General features: G+C 43.8%; 1 protein-coding gene across 2 annotated transcripts in view; it reads left to right on the plus strand.

The window, feature by feature from the left end:
* The window catches only part of LOC131202088 (zinc finger CCCH-type antiviral protein 1-like), a 33,892-nt gene that overhangs the window by 16,183 nt on the left and 2,759 nt on the right, over positions 1–14,950 (plus strand). For both annotated transcript variants that reach the window (XM_058190654.1, XM_058190655.1), the window contains 6 exons: positions 2,502–2,670; positions 5,512–5,632; positions 6,623–6,716; positions 8,593–8,725; positions 10,123–10,253; positions 12,746–12,897. In XM_058190654.1, the coding sequence (XP_058046637.1) occupies positions 2,502–2,670; positions 5,512–5,632; positions 6,623–6,716; positions 8,593–8,725; positions 10,123–10,253; positions 12,746–12,897 (800 nt within the window). The remainder of the gene's footprint in view (positions 1–2,501; positions 2,671–5,511; positions 5,633–6,622; positions 6,717–8,592; positions 8,726–10,122; positions 10,254–12,745; positions 12,898–14,950) is intronic.

Here is a 14,950-nt window from a genome sequence, read left to right on the forward strand (position 1 = left end):
CCTGTGAACCGCCCTGAGTCCTTCGGGAGATAGGGCGGTATATAAATGTGATTAATAACTAAAATAAATAAATAAAATTTGCAAGAAGGCGGCTGCAGGATTATGGTTCAAGCCCCTCTCTCTTGTACTTGCATGCAAATGGGCCAGGCAGTGGTGAAATCCAAATTTTTTTTTACTACCAGTTCTGTGGGCGTGGCTTGGTGGGCGTGGCAGGGGAAGGATACTGCAAAATCTCCACTCCCTCCCCACTCCTGGGGGGATGGATATTGCAAAATCTCCATTCCCACCCCACTCTGGGGCCAGCCAGACGTATTTGCTGGTTCTCCGAACTATTCAAAATTTCCGCTACCGGTTCTCCGAAGTGCTCAGATTTCCGCTACCAGTTTTCCAGAACCTGCTGGATTTCACCCCTGGGGGCAGGGGTTCAGTGACAATGCCACACCTCTCCCCCTGCAGATTTTTACAGGCGCCCCAAGGGCCCCTCCGATTCAATAGTTCTGTGTTTCAGCTCAAAATTTGCTGTTTATTACAAGAAAGGTGGCTTGCGCAATTTTAAAGAGATGATATTTATGGAAACAAGCGGATTTCTAGCTGTGTGTGTTAACTAAGAAGGCTTTATAAGGAGGTGGTGTATGTCTTTGAATGTTACTTATTGCAGAGTTGGCCATTCAAGTAGAAATCTCATGTTATTCCAGGATCCAGAGGGATGAAAGCTAAGCTCTTAGGAAAAAAACCTTGGTTTAAAAGACATCTCAGTCTATAAGTGCTTCAGTTTCCCATCTTTTGGGGAATCTCGTAAATAATCCTGAGATTCTTAAGTTGTCCAAGTCTCAAATATTAATATTTCCCATATAGTAAATCTCTCCGTTTAGGTTCAGGTAGTCCTTGACTTACAACTATGGCAGTGTCCCCACTACCATTTAATCAGAATTCCGGTGCTTTGCAACCAGCATGTATTGAGGACAGTCGCAGCATCCCAGGGTTGTGATCATGTGACCTTCCAAAATGGCTTCCGACTAGCGAAGTCAAAGGGAGAAGCTTTGATTCACTTAACAACCAAGTGATTCACTGAACTGCAGTGATTTGCTTAAGAAGCCTGGCAGAAAAAGTCATAAAACCGGGCTCAGCAGCAAGGAGGCCATCCATTCTGTTAGGGACATGGAAGCGGGTGGTTCTCTAGGCCAGGGGTCTCCAACCTTGGCAACTTTAAGACTCGTGGACTTCAACTCCCAGAATACCTCAGCCAGCTTTGCTGGCTGAGGTATTCTGGGAGTTGAAGTCCACGAGTCTTAAAGTTGCCAAGGTTGGAGATCCCTGCTCTAGGCAATTAAGGTATAGGCACAAAATCCACACCAGTAGTTGTTTAGCAACGGAAATTCTAGGCCCAATTGTTGAGAACTATTGGCACCCAGTTTAAAATCGTTAGGGAATAAAAAGGGGTTCACCAATATTCCCCCTCAGAGCAAATCAATATTCCTGTGAATATATTTGCTGATTTCGATGAAGTTAATTTCCCAATAAGCAAGCAGATTTATTTTATTTTTCTTTCATGAGTCAGCTGCTTTTTTCCCATTGTCGGGAGAAGTTTATACCATATTTTATGATGATTAAGCAATAAGGAAGTTTAATCTACGCATTTAATCTATGGAGATGGGTGTGGTTTTTTTTTTTTTCTGAATGGCCCATTATTGAATTAAGGAATTCTTTTACATTTCCAAGAAAAGCTTTTTAATGCTCCAAATCTCAGTCTTCAAATGCATCAAAAAATTTTTTTAGCACCATACAATTCTCTGTTGACTTTTTTTTTAATTTGCATTTATATCCCGCCCTTCTCCGAAGACTCAGGGCGGCTTACACTATGTTAAGCAATAGTCTTCATCCATTTGTATATTATATACAAAGTCAACTTTATTGCCCCCAACAATCTGGGTCCTCATTTTACCTACCTTATAAAGGATGGAAGGCTGAGTCAACCTTGGGCCTGGTGGGATTTGAACCTGCAGTAATTGCAAGCAGCTGTGTTAATAACAGACTCTCTTAGCAGTCTGAGCCACCACCGACTGGTAGCGAAAACTCTTTTAGTGACTGATAACAGTAAGCCCTCTGAGCATCTACAGGTGGCTCCTTTTTCAGAGAGGAAGTAGGTTGGATCTGGGGAAAATCTCCACAGAGATCTCCAGGATTTAGATCTGGAGTTGAAAAAGGGCCCCGGGTCTGATTGCACAAAGCACCGTGGGGAAAGGATATACAAATGGAAGATTTAAGATTTCCCCTTGTAGCTTGGAATTCACTAAAATCAAGCACAGAATCCATGGAGACAAGGAAAGTGGACCTGCCTATTCTGTGCAAACCCAATAGTGAGGTTTGTTAGATATGGATCAAGATTTAGCCTCCTGGGTAAAACAAGCCAACTATGGCTTGTTCTGGGCAGGGGAGGGGAGAGAAAACTAGACTGATTCAGCAGAGTGGATAAACTCAGCCGAAATCTTTTTCCTCCACAGCTTTCCAGATCTACAGATAGATTTCAGGACCATGACTTCTGTCCCTCCTCCGATTCGGCGCCTGTCCACTGTGTCATCCGTCACCAAAGAGGCTAAGTTTGTCATGACAACCAAGTGGCTGTGGTACTGGCAGAATGACCACGGCCAATGGATCGAATATGGGAAACAGGTCAGTAGAGGACTGGGGTACCTCTAGTCCAGAGGTCTTCCAACTTGGCAGCTTTAAGACTTGTGGACTTCAACTCCCAGAATTCTCCAGCCAGCATAGCATAGCTGCCTGGAGAATTCTGGGAGTTGAAGTCCACAAGTCTTAAAGCTGCCAAGTTGGAAGTGCTCTGTTAGCTTGGTTCTCCAGTCCTAGGAGAATTCTCAGCCGATAAAGGAGAATATTTGTAGCAATCGGAGAGCGCTCTCTGAGCTTGGTGGTTTTTTATGCAGATGTTCCATTAGCCAAACTAGGATAATGTTACCTAGTTTGGGTAATGAAACATCTGCATTAAAACAATCAACATGATGATGATGATGTTATCCATTCTCAGCATCTGGGGAGAAAAAAGGGAAGCTTTCAAAGTATATCAGACCAAGAACAGACAGGCATTTCAACATTGGCTTCTAAATATGGCATTGGTCCACAAGGGATTCTATGAGAAAGAAGCCCAGACAATTCACAAATACCTTGGCTTAATGTACTCACCAAGACATGAGTATCCCTCTCTAGTTTCCATAAGTAACCTCTTTTTTTCCAACGTTAGTATTATTTATGGTGATTCTGTGTCGGTCTTCCCTCCTTAGTTGTTGGATTGGATACAATATTAGGAAAGGAGAAGCAATGATTTAGGGTTAAGATTAGAGCGGGTGTCAGCAACCTGTGGCTCCAGAGCTGCATGCGGCTCTTTCGGCCCTCTGTTATGGCTCCCTGTCCCATCACTGGCTGGCCCCGCCCCTCGCCCTCCCCTCCCAGTCACTCCTCGCCTGGCCTTGGAAATCTGAGAGATACAGAGGGTGGGGGGGGAGAGAGGGAGAGGAGGAGAGAGAGACATAGATACAGAGAGAGGCGGGGTGTGATAGAGAGAGATAGGGGAGAGAGAGAGATACAGAGAGAGGTGGAGAGAACTAGAGAAAAGGCTTTTGTGATTTCCGGTGTATTTTAATAACTGGTTCTCATGACCGGCTGGGTAGGTGTGGCTGGGGGGGGGGTCATGTGACTGGGTGGAAGTGAGTGATGTGAAGTTGGCCATGCCGACCCAGGTTTTGTGGCTCCCAGTGTTTTTGTGTGTGTGGGAAATGGGTCCAAATGGCTCTTTGAGTGTTTAAAGTTGCAGACCCCTGGGTTAGAGGTTATGTGATAGATTTCTCTTTCCTTCCACCACCCTTCAGAGGTTGCTAGTTTCCATACTCCTTGTGCAGTGTCAGGAGGAGCAAAGAATGTGTGAGAATGCATACTAACAACATGGTATTTTCTTACATTGTATGTGGACTATTGGTGAGAGCAGTGCTTTTCAGACTTGGCAAGTTGGGTGGACTTCAGCTCCCAGAATTCCCCATCCCACCCAGCCACCCCATGCTGGATGGGGAATTCTGGGAATTGAAATCCACCCATCTTGCCAAGTTTGAAAAACGCTGATGGAGAATAATTAACACTAGATGCTAGCTGTGGGGTTAAAACTCCTTGAGCATAAACATAACAGAAAAAATGAAACTGATGGTAGAGCAGAATTTTGATTAGGCCTTATTACCATGTCAGTGGATTTCTTTGGTGTTAAAGAATACCTGTTCTAAATACAGGTAGTCCTTGACTTATGACCATGATTGCAACCAGAATTGCAGTCGATAAGTAAGTCATCATGTGACTAGACCTGATTTTATGGCCATTTTTACTGTGCTCATTAAGCAAACCATCCGGTCATGAAATAAATACAGTTTCCACAGTTTGGAAGATCACAAATTGTGATCACATAACTTACAAGATGCCACAACCTTCTTTAATGTGATCTGGTTGACATGCACTGGAATTGCAATTACGTGATTGTGGGTGGGGGGTACGATGGTCATAAGTTTGCAAGACAGATAATAAATCACTTTTTCCAAGGCGGTAACTTCAAACCAGCGGTCACCAAGTGGTGGTCCGTGGACCACTGGTGGAACATTTTGGTGGTCCGCAGAAAAATTATTTGCATTTTTTATATTGCACTAAATCAGGAGTCCTCAAACTACAGCCTCTGGGACAGATACGTGCAATGAACATTTGTGTTGCTGCAGAGAGTCTTCCCCTTTGGGGTCTTTTTGTGTGGGTCAGAGGGGGGCAGAAATTCCTACTTGGGGTCTGCTTTGGCCTCCTGGTGCGGAGCTTTGGGGGAAGGCTGGAGGGAAGTACCGCTGGTGGCAAAGAGCCGGAGGACCTTTTTCCAATGGCCTGAAACTGGCTGACCAGTGCCTGTACCTGGCCTTGCACTCCTGCAGGTCTTCCCTCTGCTTGGAAAGACTATGCTTCTAGTCCTCAGTGAGGTGCTTCTGCTGAGCCTCCTTCTCGGCCAGATCCAATTTGAACTGAACCAGCTGTTTTGCCAACTCTTTTTCATGGTGGCTGCTTAGCCCCAACAACTGCTTCCTGTTGGGGCCCTAAGGAGCCCGGGCGGGGAGGCGAGGAGTGGCTGGGAGGGGAGGGGTGAGTACAGGCTGGCGAGGTGCCCCTCGACATGACATCGAGTTAGCCACACCCACCCAGTCACATGACCACTTACCCACGCCCACCCAGCCGGTCATTAGGCAGATCATATTAGTGGTCCGCAGGATTTGAAATTATGAATTTAGTGGTCCCTGAGGTCCGAAACATTGGGGAGCCCTGCTTCAAACCATTATTAAATGAACAATCATAAGTTCAGGACTACTTGTGTTGTGTACCCAGAATATATTCTTGTGTAAGTATTCCATTCAAGAAGGTGCGCGGAGAGGGGAGCAGCTGGTCCTTACCCTCTAACAATAAATGACGTATAATACTTCGTTTCTATAGGACAAGCAATTCCAGCCTGCCAGTCTAACATCAGATGACCTGGAAAACCTTTACCTAGCGGAACCAAATGGAAGTATTCAATTTGAAGCTGGCTCTCAGAAATATTTGCTGAGCTTTAAAAGTAAGGAATCCCACTTCAAGAGGTCGAGGTACCGTCTGTTCAAAATATCCCTAAGCCTGAGTCTCCCAACACGATCTTAATGTTAAGCGGAGATTGTTTTTGTAAGTTGACTATGCACAGAGGATTTTTTTTCCCCCATGGTTGCTGCTCTGCTGTCAAATTCCCATTGAATAAGACGAGCAATTGAGTTTTGACCTCAGAGCTATAATTTGCTTAGTACCTCCTGAGCCCCCCGCCCCCCGTTTTCTGATGATTTTGTTGGCCAAGTGGGAAGAGCCAGAATTACTGCCCTTTTTTTTGTTTTTTTGTTTGCATAGGGAAGAGGGAGATGAAGAATAAAGTCCCTCCAGTTTGTGGAGATGAAATGAGAGCCTTAATCCTCTGTAACATTTAGGTTACCTTCCAAAAAGAAGGGGGACGCGGTGGCTGAGGGGCTAGGATGTTGAGCTTGTTGATCAAAAGGTCGGCAGCTCAGCGGTTCGAATCCCTAGTGCTGCCGTGTAACGGGGTGAGCTCCCGTTACTTGTCCCAGCTTCTGCCAACCTAGCAGTTTCAAAAGCACGTAAAAATGCAAGTAGAAAAAATAGGGACCACCTTTGGTGGGAAGGGAACAGCGTTCCGTGAGCCTTTGGCGTTGAGTCATGCTGGCCACATGACCACGGAGACGTCTTCGGACAGCGCTGGCTCTTCGGCTTTGAAACGGAGATGAGCATCGTCCCCTAGAGTTGGCAACGACTAGCACATATGTGCGAGGGGAACCTTTACCTTTACCTACCAAAAAGAAGAAAGGTCCGGAGGTCAAAAATGAGATTTTATGAGTTTTTGCAGGGCCCAGAATGCTACTCCAGCTTTTGACATTTAGTTCAAATCTGATATGGGGATAAAAGCATCACTCCGTATTTTTTTCTGCATCTTTTCTTTAGGCATAGTCAGTGACTTTTGGATTTTTTTTTTCTTTAAACCTAAAAACATTCTATCCCCTTTCTCAAGATATGACCCAGGTAAATCTGAACTATCCTACCAAACGGGAGGTCCGAAGACGTCCCAAGTTTGTTTCCTCTGAAGATGTCAAGACAAAGAAAGGGTAAAGTAGGGGTGTGTGGGGATCTCAGAATGTGCCATATTTTTCGGCCTATAAGATGCACTTTTTTGTCTCCCAAAAGGGGGTGAAAATGTCTGTGTGTCTTATAGACCGAATATTGCCGAAGACCCGCCCACCTGTGGCCATTTTTTGGCCTCTTCACTCCGTTTTTGGGCCTTTTTCAGGCTTTTTTTTTTTTTTTGACCTGTTTTAGGGCTTTTCTCAGCCTGTTTTTGAAGCTTTTTTCGGCCCATTTTTTAGGCTTTTTTTAGCCAATTTTCGAGGCTTTTTTCAGCCCATTTTTGAGGTTTTTTTGGCCTGTTTTTGAGACTTTTTTCAGCCCATTTTTGAGGCTTTTTGAAGGGTTTTTTTTGTTTTTTGTTTTTGTTTACATTTATATCCCGAATAGTCTCATTCTATTTGTATATTTTTTACAAAGTCAACTTATTGCCCCCCCAACAATCTGGGTCCTCATTTTACCTACCTTATAAAGGATGGAAGGCTGAGTCAACCTTGGGCCGGGCTTGAACCTGCAGTAATTGCAGGCTACTGTGTTCTAATAACAGGCTTCTTAACAGCCTGAGCTATTCCGGCCCCTATTTTTTGCCATTTTTGAGGCTTTTTCGGCCTGTTTTTGAGGCTTTTTTGGCCTATTATCGAGGCTTTTTTTTTGGCCCGTTTTTTCAGAAAAAACGGGCCGAAAAAAGGCTGGAAAAGGGCCCAAAAAAGGGCCAAAAACTTTTTTGTTGTTGTTTTCCTCTTCTAAATTAAGGTGGGTCAGGGGTGAAATGCTCCCGGTTCAGACCGGATCGTGTGATCTGGTAGCGATGGGGGCGGGTAGCTCGGAGAACCGGTAGCAAAAATCGCTGCCCCCCCCTCTCCCGCCCATGCCCACCCAATCGCCTGAGCCCCACTTGCCTACTTGACAGCTTCCTGCTTCTTTCGGTCTCGCTTGCTCCTGCCTTGCTTTGCTTCGGCTGCTGCAATCAATTGCACCAGCTAGCAGCTGAATCTGCCTGCTTGCAATCCATCTCATCAGTGAGCAACTCAATCTGCCTGCCTTTTCCCTTGAACTGGGTAAGTAAGGGGGGGAGAAGCTTTAAAAAAATAGTTAATTGGGGTTTTTTTTAGGAGTTTTTTTTTTAGACAGCAATTTAAAGTTTTAAAGTTAAGGAAGTTTTAAATTTAGCTGCTTTTATCTAAAACTATAAATAAAATAAAATAAAATAATAAAATAATATATTTGTGCAGCTTTCTGAGATTTGGTGTGTTTCTGTAGTGTTTTAACTACACAAACACACAAAATCTCACAAAGCTGTATGTGGCATTTTGTGTGTGTGTGTGTGTGTGTGTGTGTGTGTGTGAGTTGTGTTGTGTGTGTAAAGCGTGAAAGTTGGTTTTTGGGCTTTTTGTGGCTGTGTGAAGTTCCTGCTTGTTCCAGGGGCCATTTCGGGTGAGGTGCAGCTGCTTTTACATTATGTGTGAGTCAGTTGTGTTGTGTTGTGTGTGTAAAGTGTGAGCGCTGGTGTTTGGTACCTCTTACTGTTTGTGTACTTTGTTTATTATTTTTATTATTTATTGTTATTGGCTACGCCCCTCCAGTCACCTGACCACCAAGCCATGCCCACCAACTAAGCCACGCCCATAGAAGCGGTAGGGAAAATTTTTAGATTTCACTCCTGAGTTGCGTCCTATAGTCTGAAAATACGGTAATTAAGACCGCATGCTTCAGTTTGCTTTGTTCCTTCTTTTTCTAATTTCTTGAAAAGTTAGAATCCTGCTACGACTTTGCTTTTTCCCAGAGTGGTTCTTGCAGTTGGAACTAGATGGAGAAGATTAACCACTTTCCCTCACATTTTTTCCTTTTGTTTGTACTCAGACACACAGCAGCAGCAGCAGCAGCAGCAACAACAACAGCAACAGCAATTCCTGCACCCATAGCATCTCCCGTAACAACTCCAACTTACCCTCCAAACTGGGATACTACAGCCCTACCTGCCATTGGATTCGCGGTAATGGAGCTCTTGGTGTTGTCTGAATCTTTTTCATGTATATTTCTTACTGCCCTATTCCCTGTTTTATAGAAACTTTATATTGCAGTGGGATGCAGTGCTGGAGAAAAGTTTTCACCTGAATAAAATCTAATATTGTAGGTGAATTATTGAAAAAATAGTACTCAGGTGTCTGAAAAGCATAGGTCATCTTTAGGCTTGCATTAAAATATCCAGGAGTACATTAGAATATGTAAGTCTGAATTGTAAAATAAGTTTATTTCCCTCACAACCTACTCCTTACAAGGCTGATTGGTGGTGGAGGAGGTACTCATTTATAGCTTCATTACTTCTGTGGCCTCTTGTGGTGTCCATAAAAAGCCAAAATGTAAGGAAGAGAAGAGTAGCAATCTGAGGAAAAAAATACGATATAATGCCCTTGTTCATTGTGGGGATCGATGCTCGGTAGTCTTTCCAACTCTGATGTGCAGTCAAATTTATAGGATTCGAAGTATTCCAATTTGGGAATTTAAATTGAATAAATCATTCTGTCGTGTCCCACTCCCCCTCCGACGACCGGGTCTAGGAAGTCCGTATCAAACGTGGCAACGAAGCCTCTGGAGCTGGTCAAATTCCTCCGAGGTTTATCAGGGTAGGCAGGAGTCCAAGTTGTGACTTCAGCGATAGAGGCCGATAGCAGCAAACTAGATGAGACTTTGCTTGACTTAAGGTTGGAATGCCACAGGCAGGTCCTTTATATAGGCTGTGGGGTGTGGCTCCATGACTCAGCCTGCCCCTCCCTTCCTTCTGCTGGCGTCGCCTGTCAGATCTCCGGAAGCGAGGATCCTCCCACTTTGAATTCTCTTCAGCCGGATCTGCTGTCAGTAATTCCAGCACGTGGCTGGCTCCCTGCTCACAGGCTGTAGGAGTGAGGTTTATCAGGTTTGTTTGTTCATTCCTGACATCCTGTCCGGGCATGGGCCGGGGGCTGGAGGCATGACAGGCCGTTCATCTTCATTGTCAGACTCGGAGTCTAATAACAGGCCCGGTGTAGATGGGAGGGGCCCGGCTGAGGAGAGGAGGGAGGACGAGGCACAACACATTCCCTTTCTTTCTGAAGTCATAGCAATAGCACTTAGACTTATATACCGCTTCATAGTGCTTTACAGCCCTCTGTAAGTGGTTTACAGCGTCACTATATTTCCCCCAACAATCTGGGTCCTCATTTTACTGACCTCGGAAGGATGGAAGGATGAGTCATCCTTGAGTCTGGTGAGATTCGATCTGCCAAACTGCTGGCAGCCGGTGAGCCACAGAAATAGCCAGCAGTACTGCACTTTAACTACTGTGCCACCGTGGCTCTTATCTTTGTCATGACAAAGAATGTCTTCAACACTTTGTAATATCTTTGGTTTTAGGCCATTGAACTCAACAGAGGTTCTCCAGAGTTTTTGAAAATTGAGAATCTCTTTCAGCTGACGATGAAAAACTATAAAATTCGCAAAATAGAACGAATTCAGAACCCATCCCTTTGGCAAGTCTACCAGTGGTTTGTATTTTATTTTATTATATAATTGCTATAAACATTCAGCTCCATTCAGTTGTCCAGACTCCACTCCCACAAGGGTCATTAAAAGAGGAAGATGTATTTAATTTTTATACCTCTGTAGCAGCATTTCCGAAGCTTCCCCACTTTCAGAAGGGTGAACGTCAACTCCTAGAATTCCCCAGCTACCATGCTGGCTGGGGAATTCTGGGAATTTAAGTCCACACATCTCAAAGTGTCCCTGCTTGAGAAACTTTGCCCTATAGACACTGAAGTTTCCCAGTAATTAATTTAATAAAGAATGAGAATGTGCCATCCACAAAACATTGTCATAATTAGCTGCAAAACAAGTAAAGAGAGTGCCAACCTGATCATTGTCCAGATAATCTCCCCCAAAAAGCTCAATTTTAAACACTGGAATACAGAGAAACAGAGCTGGAAGGGACCTTAAAGGTCTTCTAGTCCAACTCACTTTTCAGGCAGGAAATTCTATACCTTTTCAGGAAATGATTGTCCAATCACTTCTGAAAAATCTCCATTGTTCTGGAGGCAAGTTATTCCACAATAGTAGTTCTAACTATTGTTCAGAAAAATATTTTCTTCCACGTTTTTTCTCTCCTTGATCAGTTTCCACCCATTGCTTCTTGTCCTGCCTTCAAGTGCTTTGGATAATAGCTTGATTCCCTCTTCTTTGTGGCAACTCTCTAGATATTGGAAGACTGCTATCATGTCACCCCCTAATCCTTCTTTTCATTAAACTAGACAGACCCAATTCCAGCAACCATTCTGTTTTAGCCTCCAGTCCCCTAATCATCTTTGTTGTTCTTTTCTGTTGTCTTTCTAGAGTCTCAACATCTTGTTTATATTGTGGCAACCAAAACTGGATGCAGTATTCCAAGCGAGGTCTTACCAAGGCATTACAGAGTGGCATTAACACTTCATGTGATCTTGTTTCTATCCCTGTATTAATGCAACCTAGGACTGTGGCTTTTTTTGGCAACTGCTCCTATTTAAGTAATTGTCCACTAGGACTCCAAGGTCCTCTCACAATTACTAGTATTGAGCCAGGTAGCACCTATACTATATTTCTGCATTTGGTTTTTCTTGCCAAGATGTGGAACCTTTTTTTTCCCCACCATTGAATTTTATTTTGTTAGATAGGGCCCAACGTTGAAGTCTTTCAAGATTCTTCCGTATCTTAAGTCTATCTTCTATCTTCTGGAGTGTTGGCTATTCCTGAATGTCACCTGAAAATGTGATGAATTCCCCATCTATCCCCTCATGTAAATCATTGATGAAGATATTAAAGAGTACTGGGCCCAAGACAGAATCTTTTTTATATTATTATTATTATTATTATTATTATTATTATTATTATTATTATTATTATTATTATTATTATTATTATTATTATTATTATTATTTATTGGATTTCTAGACCGCCCTTCTCCCGAAGGACTCAGGGCGGTGTACAGCCAGGATAAAACATAAACAATGTACAATTAAAAACTGAATTAAGAAACTTATTATACAATTGGCCGAAACATTAAAAGATTTAAAAATCTAAAAACCCAATTTAAAACATGAATAGAATTTAAAAATTTAAGCAGTTTAAGAAAAACTTAAGCCAGCCCCGCACGAATGAATAAATGCGTTTTCAATTCACGACGAAAGGTCCGAAGGTCAGGTATTTGGCGTAAACCAGGGGGAAGTTCATTCCAGAGAGTAGGAGCCCCCACAGAGAAGGATCTATATCTATATCTATCTATCTATCTATCTATCTATCTATCTATCTATCTATCTATCTATCTATCTATCTATCTGGAGAGAGAGAGAGGAGGGGGGGAGGGAGGGAGGGAGGGAAGGGGGGACGAGGCTAAAACATATGAAGAACGGTTTCAGGAACTGGGTATGTCTAGTTTAATGAAAAGAAAGAGTAGAGATGACATGATAGCAGTGTTCCAATATCTCAGGGGCTGCCACAAAGAAGAGGGAGTCAAGCTCTTCTCCGAAGCACAGAAAGGCAGGTACAAGAAGCAGTGGATGGAAACGTATCATGGACAGAACCAATCAAGAAATAAGGAGAAATTTCCTGACAGTGAGAACAATTAATGAGTGGAACAACTTGCCTCCAGAAGTTGTGAATGCTCCAACATTGGAAGTTTTTAAGAAGAGGTTGCATAACCATTTGTCTGAAGTGGTGTAAGGTCTTCTGCCTAAGCAGGGGGTTGGACTAGAAGGCCTCCAAGGTCCCTTCCAACTCTGTTATTCTATTTCTATTATTTTCTCTTGCTTGTAGCTCATTTTGTGGTAGAATGTGGTCCTCATCAGACATGGTCCATCATTCTCTCCGTCATCCTAGGAAGTTTGCCCAATTAAGTGCCCCCTTTTCTTTGCGGTGCTGAGCCAAGAGGCCATCCATCCCCTATGGAAGAACATAGTTGCCTCCAGATTCAGCGTTGGTAGAACCAGATAAAATCTTTCCTTTGTTCTAGGCAAAAGGAACAGATGAAGAAGAAGAAAGGTGGACAGATTATTGACGAAAGGCTCCTCTTCCACGGGACAAACCGTTCTAGCGTGAAATCCATCTGCACAGACAACTTTGACTGGAGACTCTGCGGCACAAATGGGACCGTTTATGGGAAAGGTAAAATACTTTTAAGGGGCTTGGAACCAAACCAGAAAGGAGCTTCGTTCCCCCAGATAATGCGGAGTTGCTCTGCTTCTTTTTGACCCACTAGGGGGCAGCATTTTGCTGATTTTAACAGACTCACTGACGTTTAGGAAGATCTGGTGGAGGGTGAAAACGGCCTTCCCAGGCTCTGGAAGCTTTCTGATGGCCAGAAACAGGCTCGTTTCCGGCCTTCCTGAACTTCCAGCCGGCCTGTTTTTTGCCCTCACCGAGCCTCCATGCGCGCCCTGCACTTACCTGCATCCAAAACGGGCCGCGTGGGGACTCTGAGGAGGGGAGGGGAGGGGTGGACGGGGCAACCCAGGAGTGGGATTTTGGGGTTCTCCGAACTGCACAGAATCTTAGCTAGAAGTTCTCACGAACCAGAGGTGGGTTTCAGCAGGTTCTGACCGGTTCTGGAGAACCGGGAGCGGAAATTTTGAGTCGTTCGGAGAACCGGTAAATACCACCTCTGGCTGGCCCCGCCCCCATCTCTTCTCGAGTCCCGGATGATCGGGAGGAAATGGGGATTTTTGCAGTAACCTTCCCCTGGAGTGGGGTAGGAATGGAGATTTTACAGTATCCTTCCCCTGCCACGCCTACCAAGCCACGGCCACAGAACTGGTAGTAAAAATTTTTGAAACCCACCACTGTCCCGAACCCCCAGCAGCCCACCCCTTGTGAAGGGTAAATAATAAAAAAAAAAGGAACAAAATTTGCCAAGGAAACTAAGTGGAGATGTACCTAAAGTCATTAGGAACCATTCAAGATCCCCCCCCTTACTTTTCCCTATGCTATGATTTGTGACTGAGGTATTTTCCATCTGAGAAAGGATTTGTTGCTCTTTGAGCTTGGCTGATGAGGATATCCGCGAAAAGGAGCGTGTCATCGTTGTCTTCTTCCCTTGTGAATTTTATTCCTCTGGGAATAAAGAGAAGAGGAGGGACAAGAGGGGAAGAAAACAACCACACACTGCCCTTCCTGGTTTTCCTCAGCAGCAGAGGGAAGGATGGCAAATTAGAACCGCAAGTCTGTCAAAAACAACACACGCTGATCAAACGCTCTGTTACACAAAGTAACAACCCAAATGCCATAAGAGAGAACGTTATTCAGAAAAGCACAAACACACTGCAGCAATCCGGAATATCAGAAAAAAGGAAACAGACAGGTACTCCTCGACTTACAACATTTCATTTAGTGACCGCTCAGAGTTACAATGGCATTGAAAAGACCTGACTAATGACCGTTTTTCATACTTAGCAACCATTTACTATTGTAGTTAAAATCCTGACTAAAATTATATCGCTACTGTTCCATGTCTGAAGTTTTGCAGACAAATCATCTTAGTTTGGTCTAGTGATTTATTTATTTATTTATTTATTTATTATTCGTATTTGTATACCGCCCTATCTCCCGAAGGACTCAGGGCGGTTCACAGGCAAATAAAAACATATATATACAAATTAAGAAAACCATTAAGAAACTTATTCAAAAGCCAAATTATTAAAAATAGTATAAATATTAAAACCAATTAAAACCCCTATAAAATTTAAAAACTAGTCCAGTCCCGCGCAGATAAATAGGTGTGTTTTAAGCTCGCGACGGAAGGTTCGGAGGTCTGGAAGTTGACGGAGTCAACTGATTAAGGTATCGGACTAGACATCGAAACGACTTAGTTGTAACTGGCACACGGGACAGTCGCGACTGTCGCCCCTCTTTCGAGACCCAATCACTCGTGCGGGAAATAGGAAGAGAAAGGAGTATTAAGTATGTTTGCGGCCTTAAGTTATTTCTAAGAATAATAAAGGCAGGACGCGAATAAATAAATGAAAATAAATTTTGACACCCACAACTTACATGCCATCTGTTCTTGAGTTTTCAGTTGAAGTGTAGCATTCACACACAGAGCCTTCTTCTGAAATCGGGAGCGCCACAACATCCCAGCAACTCAGTGGAAGTGATGAGTAGGGGTAGCACATGGGCTAGCCATGAACCATGTGTGTGTGTGTGTGAAGGCAGACCACGGGGT

The sequence above is a fragment of the Ahaetulla prasina genome, chromosome 7 (assembly GCF_028640845.1).
Source record: "Ahaetulla prasina isolate Xishuangbanna chromosome 7, ASM2864084v1, whole genome shotgun sequence".
Lineage (NCBI taxonomy): Eukaryota > Metazoa > Chordata > Lepidosauria > Squamata > Colubridae > Ahaetulla > Ahaetulla prasina.